Raw genomic sequence first — 8,607 nt, forward strand, 5'->3', positions numbered from 1 at the left:
CTAATGATATTCTATTATTCTCCCATATCTTCAAAATCTGTTGTTGAAGTTAAGATAGAGTCCAGCGAAGCCCTCTTGACAGTGGCAAGATGTTTCCATAGGGATAAGTTGTCTTCCTTTTCTTCGAAAAATTCACAAAGTTGCATTCCTATGGCCCAGCACTGATTGTGTTCCCTTTAAAGATGCAGTGGAAAACCCGTGGGCTACATCTGGAGTTAATAGGATGCACAATGCATGTATTTGCCACAGCTTGGATTTAGTTAATATGGTTGACAGATCCATCTCCTGTTTTAAGCTTTAACCTTGTTAGTGACATCTATTTTCTTTGCACGATCAGAATTGGTGTAGATTTCGTGCTGTAGAAGAGACTGGGAGTGGGCTCTTTGCGCAAGTTTTGGAATATAAGTGATTTTCTTGGTTCTCCTCTTTGGAGATAGTTGTATTAACTTCTAAATGTTCTTTTTAGGGACAAAGCCTAAACAAGTAACGATGAGGTGAAATCTCTATTTGAATTAGAATTTGAAGCTCTCTTGTTAACTAAAAGTTTAAATAGCCCAAAACTGTAAACCTAAATTTCACAAGATGTATAATGTTTGAAATAACATGCCATAACTAATTTTGCTTCTCTTGTACAATCACAAGACTATTTGTTCTCAGTACACATGCAAATATTCTATATTTAATGACCTGCATGGAAATTAATTGAAGACACATACTTCTGGATAAAGGGCGAAAAAACAGAAATAGTATACATAAACAGCTATTTGAATATATAATTATAATACTTGCACAAAATCCCACAAAGTAAATACCTGAATAACAACATGTAAGCAACAACTATTTGAGTTAATAATCACCTCAATACCAAGCCTGTGCTGACTATCAACTTATATCCAATCTGAGATTTACAATTCCACAGATTCCTCTTCCTGATGATGGATCACTGAGTGTGATTAAAAACATACAAAATTTAATCCTTATGCTAGCATTCTAATTATACACAAGACGGCTAATACATGCATTCAAACCAGAGATCCCAGAATTGCCATGATTCAGGTGATTTTACGATTCGTTTCAAGCTTGCCCAGATTTGGTGACTCACAAACTCGGTAACTCGGATCGGTGACTAATCGCCAGCAATCACCAAACTCAGTGATTCAAGCAAAAATTGCCATAAATCACTGCCATGAATCGGGATTCTAAAACTGCATATTACCAAAATCACACCATCTCACACAAGTTGGGATGCAAGATTAAAATTGTGCAGAGAGTATTTTACCATGAATTTGTTACTATATAATCATTAGATGTGAATCAGAACAGTTACTGTTTGCATCCAAGATTTCATACAGTTTAGGTAAATTTAATCACACGACTTGTCAACTGAGATCAACTAATGAACATTAATTTCTACAAAGACAGAGAATGAACAACAATGTGCACAGTTACCAGTGGTTAATAGTTTTTCTCACTGAATCACAGATCTTCACCACCAACAAGTAAAACAAATTTCTTTTACTATTCAGACAGAATACATTAAGAAAATTCGAGGGTAAGATTTTGGGAGAGAACTCGGGAAAATTTCCTCAATCCTCTAAGCATTTTAAACGTGGCATCCCAAAAATCTCCATCTTGATTTAAGTCATGAGAAATAAGTTAATGTTATTTGAAATATTGGATTCACATAAAATGAACTATAATTAAATGACAGCATTGAATGGAGTATGCTAAAAATAAAAAATTGAAGCAACATGAGAATCAGCAGCATATGCAACAAAATTTGGGGCATTCTAAATGACTGCACTTATCATTTTATGTATGTGATGGATTTATCATTTCTGTTCCGTTTTTATGTATGTTAGCTTCTATTTGATGATGTTATAGTGTTTTGAAGTCATATTCAATCTAGGGTGCACGAAATAAGGTTTAAATCGTTAAAATCTCTAAATTTCAAGGGTTTTTTCACTTCGCTGATTTGTAGTTGAGTCATAGCCAATTCAAGAGTTGAGTCGGCCTTGCCGATACCAATCCGACTTTGAGTTTTTTTTCTTTGATTCAAACAATAGTAATTATTATTACATATTACAATTTTGACCATTCAACACACAAGGCTGGACAATAAATTCTGCACCAAACATAGCTAATTTTACAATTAAGTTGCTTGAACACAATGTTTCTATTACTAGTGTTTCCAAGTAGCAGTTTGGAACCATTGCATCTCTTTAAAAATAAGTTTGCTATTAAAATAAATTGGCAAGATAAAGAAAAGAAAAGTTTTATATACAGCTTATCTTTGAGTTGAAAATATGTTCTTGAATACCTAGTAATAAAATCTGTCATAGTCATAGCCGCTGCTATCTGTACAGGAAGTCTGAAATAATCTCGTGAAATCTTTCCTAAAAAAGTTTCTTCGGGAGGGTGGTGATGGCTTCTCTGATGTTGAAGTCTTCTCCTGTCACTCTACTATTTTCTTCCCTGGATGCACCTGATAAATTAGACAGCTGCTTATAAGTCCTGAATTGGATAGATCTATGCTTCTTGTTTTGGCTTCATGCACATTCAAAACCTTTAATTTTCCACTACTAGTTTATCTTACTCGCAGTGTCCCTGTTCCTCAAAATCAATAGACAGCTCCATCACTTGATTTATTTTATCTTCATTGAATGCTCTAGTATTAGCTAGGTCTTCTTCCAATTGTTTTAACTTTTGGGAATTTTTTCCAGTTTTTCTTCCTCAGATTATTTTCTGTATCCATTAATTGACCAGAAATGTTTTTTGAAAAATGAAAAAATTCTAATACTTATTTGTGAAGCTTTTAATTGATTTTTCTTGCAAATATGCATTCCTTTGGTCTTTGGATTCTGCTACAACATTTATTGGTATTGGTATTTTGATCAGATTTGCAAAAATGTTTCAATTGTGGAAAGAGTGTCTTGGTTTCATATGGATAGTTAGTTCACTTTTCAAGTCCGAACAACAAACTACTAGCACAAACTAATTTGAACACTAAAACATCATTAAATGTGTATCTGTGCTCTCCAATCTTCTAGCAATCAATATCATGTTGTTCAAAGCTCAATCTTTTTTTAAGGCGGTTGTGGTTTCTTATTTTGATTTGTGTAAAATAACAAAAGAGAAGGGCATATAAATAAAATAGTAGTAAGATATAAGTGTATCCCTGACATGCTCTGTCTTTCAAAAGCATTTCGTAGGTGTGCTTTTCCTAACAGCAGTTGGCACATGGTGTGTGTTGAAAATGCCAACATAGTACACTGTCAGTGTATGAGAGCATGAGGTAGGCACACAATTGCATGCTTCGCAGTTTCAAGCATAGGAACTAAGCATTTTCCAATTTTATACTACCATATGATGTTTTCTACTGAAAATTCGGGACAACATGTTGGATTGAAAATATGATGGGCCCTATAACTAGTAATCTCACGGCCTTCTTTGCATGACAAATCACTGCATGCAGGTACATGGCAAGTGCATGCCTATCATGGTAGAGTACACAATCGATGTGTGAGAGCATGGGGCAGGCACACAAGTGCATGCTTCACAGTTTCAAGCATAGCAACTAAGCATTTTCCAATCTATACCTCCGTATAATGTTTTTAACTGAAAATTTGAGAGAACATGTTGGATAGAAAATACGATGGGCCCAATAACTAGTAACCTCACTGTCTTGTTTGCATGACAAATCACTGCATACAGGAACATGGCAAGTGCATGCCTATCATGCTATACCATGTGTGAACACATCCATTCAATGAAAGAGGGTATTTTTTATCTAAGGCATTTAACTCATCAAGTATTCACTGTGGGAATGTTTCCATCAGGAACAAAGGGCATGTATAAAGGAGAAACAATCCTTTGGGCAATATGGAGCGCTGACCACACTCATGCTCAAGCAGATAACATTGGTGCCATACTGACAAACAACCAAATACTCTATATTTTTGTTAATGGGTTTCAAAATATAAGTTGAAGCAATTTACACAGATTGGATAGGGTACACTTCATAAATGGAGCATTAATACCGCATTAATATGTTGAGAGATCAAAATGATTCATCTGAATTTTTATATAGCAGGTGCTTGGCTCATATGTGTCTTTTAACTCCGCCCTTAAATAAATCCGAAGTTATAATACACACGCTGATTTGCCCCACATTGTTTGTGCACACGATATTTTGACAATTTGAACTGCATTGTATCTGGTGATTTGGTTGAACGTGAGCAAGGCATCCTTTAGTGTGCACATTTTTCTTCATGCCTATGTGTGTTGTAGGAAATTTTATGAATGAATTAAAGAAATTAGGGAAATATTTGTCCCATAGAAAACATAAACAATTGATCCACACTAATTGTGAAAGAGGGTTCTAGTAGTTTATAAGCCAAGACTTAATATGGTGTTTTTAGAGGAAGGTAGGCTCCCTAAGTATGCACCCATGCAAACATTGTCTGATGTGTGCTTGAGGAGAATGTTGTAAGGGAAAAAGAGTGACAGGTGCATCCACACTCTTTATTGAAACTTTTACTCATTTTATAAAAGTACATGTTGGTGTCCTTTCTATCTATGTCAAAAACACTTGGTAGGCACATTTTTCGTCAAATATCATTTAAACTTATTATATACTTACTATTTCATAGCCATACATTTTATTGTTTCCTTTAGATGCAAACCGTTGTCACCCCCTTTGCACTCTTTTGGGCAATTAGATATACTAACATCTTTTTTCGGATGAGGTCTATCCATACAACATGCACATGCTCCCTCGTCTTCTAGGCAGAGTAGCTAGAAGCTCCTGTATTCTTTTTCGTGTGCTTGTATCCCCATATCCGATTTGGATATGTATCTGATACGATTAGAATACACATCGAATATTGTACCCATGTGTGACCAAAAAACCTTGATTTTCAAACAATGCCAAATGCTATATGATTTGATTTTTAAAAATATGTTGGCATAAATCTTGCCAAATTTAATTTAAAAAGATTTCATTCATGCAATTTTAAACTTTTTTGGGTATAAACAAAACCTACACCAAATGAGATAGACAAATGAAATGTTTTCCTGTTTTAGCAACCCATTTTTTGGTTTACCTTCCATTGCAATTCTACTATTTTTGCATACTCTAAAGTGTTAAACTAATTTATAATTATTAATGTAGAATTCATGCAAAGTTGCACGAAAACTTGGGTAAATAGTAACTTTGGAGATGGTTATTTATGTAGCATTAATGCAAGGTTGTACGGAGACGAGGGTACTTGGGTGTACTTTGGAGATGGTTATGGATATGGCAATGATTTTTTTTTTCAAAATAGGAGCCTTGGGTACTTTGGGTACACTTTTTTTAATATACATAATTTTTTATAAAAAATCTGAGAATATAATGACATTGAGTTTTTAAAACAAGAACAATGATAAAGTTCTGTCAAATATATAGTGACATTGCTGTTAGGGACAGGGGGACGCCGAAATAGGGGGAGAGCATTCAGGTATAGGGACACATAGCCGGTGGGGGGGGGGGGGGGGGGGGTTAAAGGGTTGTATATATTATATTATATACATATGGTACTTAAAATGCTAGTTATAGAAAGATGTATAAAACTATTTAAGTAGTAACATACTAAATAAAGTAGCATGATATCAAAACAAGTACAAAATGTTGTGAAGGGAGGCTTCTAATCATCCCTCGGTAGGTTGGGTCACAGGCAGTGATTGGCGGCACAATTGGGGACTTGGGAACGACGTCCAGAAGTCCTTAAGATGTTTCCTCCTGGAGACACAAGCATTGGTTGGGAGGGGGGGGAGGACATGTCCCCATGGAAGACTGGTCAAACATTACCTTTGAAGATTAAGTATACAAATTGAAATGTCATACAATCATTGTACCAAAGTGTCAAACTGATTAGTGATTACATATTGGCATAAGCTTGATAAATAACAAGCTGATACACAAATAAAAATCAGAAATCTTAATCAAGGTTCTTAGCTATTATTCTACCCATTGAGTACCCGGTACTTGGGTAAATGTACCAGTACAAAGTACATGACCCAGGGGGTATGGGTATGAGTACCCATGCAACATTTGTGTCTATATTGCTTTTGAAGTAATGAAGATCTTCTTTAATAACTTAGGAGGCTGTGTTATATATGTGTATGTGTTTTTTATTAATGTCATAATAACAAGCTGATACACAAAGAAAAATCAGAGATCTTAATCAAGGTTCTTAGCTATTATACTACCCGCTGAGTACCCGGTACTTGGGTGCATAATGTTGTAACAAGCAGCTGATACAGAAAAAAAAATCAGAAATCTTAATCAAGGTTCTTAGCTATTATACTACCCACCGAGTACCCGGTACTTGGGTACATGTACCAGTTGAAGATACATGACCCAGGGGGTATGGGTATGAGCACCCATGCAACATTTTTGTGTCTATATCACTTTTGACGTAATGAATATCTTCTTTAATAACTTAGGAAATTGTGTTATATATGTGTATATTTGTTTTTTATTAATGTCGTATTCAGCTGTATACATATTAGGGGCCTGAAAAAATGACTGTATCTGTATCAATACCGTATCCATATTTGTATCCATATCTGTGTACATGCAGCTTTTCTTCTAGGACCTTTAAATCTGACTTTGCTTTATACATAATTACAATATCTTTACAGATGGTAGTAGTAACATTCAAGAATACTAATCTTTAAATGCCGAGTATTATTGATTGATGAAAGTTAATTTTTTGAGGAGAAGCATCCTCTTCAAAAAGGGAACATTGAATCCCCCTATTTGTTTTGAGCTTCTTCTTTTGGGTGAATGCGTTGGGTTTTATATATATATATATATATATATTGTCTTTTTTGAATTGGCGCTTGCAAGGATGACATGAATACAATCAAAATATTCACGAGTTTTAAACAGCAACTGGTGCATTACAACCTTACTTTGGACACATTTATATAATTCTTCTTGCAAAGATGAAGAAGTTTAATAACTTTACATAGTCAATTTGGTTTTATCAAAATTGCTCAATACGATTGTTTCTCAAAGAAAATGATTCATCTAATGGAATGTTGTTTCTGGACATCAAGGAAATTGATAGTATTCTCACTATAATAAGTACTAGAGATCTGCACAACGATATGCTTCGGATACTTGATTTCTAATAACTATGGGCATGATTAGCATGGGATTGGTTGAAAGGCAGTGGATTACTAGAAAAGGATCTTATACTGAATGGTCATTACTAATTTTCTATGCAGCTGATCTCTACCGGGTAAAACATCCTTTGATCTTGTGCACAGATGATCCAGGTGTCTTCTCTACTACCATTTCTCGAGAATATGCCCTTGCTGCTTCATGTTTTGGTAAGGTTACTGCTTGATGAAAATCACATCATTTCAGTTAAATAATTTTTTAACCATTCTTGCTGTAATTCTCAGATCTTACAAAAACAGAGTTGTTCCAGCTGGCAAAGAATGCAGTAAACTTCATATTTGCTGACAATAAACTGAAGGAGACCCTAAGGCTCATTATGGAGGAAGCAGAGTGTGTTTATGTTGGTACTAAATGAACATATCAAAATCTATATGCTTCCAAACTAGTAACTAGTCCTGTTAATTTGAATGATTACATTGCATGCAGCGGCATATTCCTCCTTTAGGGATGCTGAAACAGCTGGTTCTTACCCTTGGAACACGTAATCTGGTTTGCCACTAACAGCTGCCATCTTTATTTGATGTCATGTATTAGAAAGGAAATTTTTTCCTTTGTTATATCAGGAATTAAATTCCTTTAGTTGGTTCAAGAGACAATTAATCCTCACCAAGTTGAGTCCGCCACTACTTCTAATATTTCTGCATTTTCAATTTAAGAAATTTGTTCAAAGCTCTGTCGGCATGTGATTAGTTTCCTGTACTAATTTTGTGAAATAACTAAAAACTTGTTATCTAACTTCGAAATAAAGCTTGTAACCGTGGGCTAGGTAGAGGAGAATTATTTTTTGTATTGTCTATTCGTCTGTAGCTTTTCTCATGTGCTTGGTTAAATCTAGGCACACTTCTTCATCTCAGTACATCTCTTTAATCTATGCTCGGGAAAAGTATGAAACAATCAGTTATGGTGGTTTAATTCCTTTGTTTCTTTTGGTTCATGTGTTTTCTTCCCTGTTTTGTTTTGTTCTTAATGGGAGACCTTTGGGTATAGGAAGAGCCAAGTTCAGTTCTGGCTTTGTAACCACATTTATGTTGAGTCCCTATGTTGAGGCCAGAATGTCATGTTCCCTGGCCCAGTTTGATTAATTTCAGATGTGGCTCAGCCTATTACTCATTCGGATGGGCTGGAGTGGAATGTTATGGATGAAGTTGTGGAATCCTTTGGAAGCACTATGTCTGACTCATCCTAAAATGGACCCCATGGTGACATGTTCAGAGTATGCTGACTGGATTGCTTAGGGGAAGCAGATGCTTCTAACATGTCAGCAGCCAAGTTGTAATGTGTCTGCCAACCTGCGACCAGCTCCTGCCACGATTTCCCTTAGGAGCTTGCATGCCCATTTCCTTGTAACGAACCTTGGCATCATTTCAGAAAGG

General features: G+C 35.4%; 1 protein-coding gene across 4 annotated transcripts in view; it reads left to right on the forward strand.

The window, feature by feature from the left end:
• The window catches only part of LOC149534955 (adenosine/AMP deaminase family protein), a 42,583-nt gene extending 34,676 nt beyond the window's left edge, over window positions 1–7,907 (forward strand). For 2 of the 4 annotated variants that reach the window (XR_016357822.1, XM_089806715.1), the window contains exons 10-11: window positions 7,279–7,383; window positions 7,459–7,907. Coding sequence is in view for 3 of the 4 variants with exons in the window: in XM_089806715.1 (XP_089662841.1) it covers window positions 7,279–7,383; window positions 7,459–7,589 (236 nt within the window). In the remaining variant the exon portion in view is untranslated. The remainder of the gene's footprint in view (window positions 1–7,278; window positions 7,384–7,458) is intronic. The other 2 variants (XM_089806716.1, XM_089806717.1) reach the window with 2 other exon arrangements.
• The last annotated feature ends 700 nt before the right edge of the window (window positions 7,908–8,607 follow it).

The sequence above is a fragment of the Cupressus sempervirens genome, chromosome 10 (genome assembly GCF_028749045.1).
Source record: "Cupressus sempervirens isolate cs-2001-9-10 chromosome 10, ASM2874904v1, whole genome shotgun sequence".
Taxonomy (NCBI): Eukaryota; Viridiplantae; Streptophyta; class Pinopsida; order Cupressales; family Cupressaceae; genus Cupressus; species Cupressus sempervirens.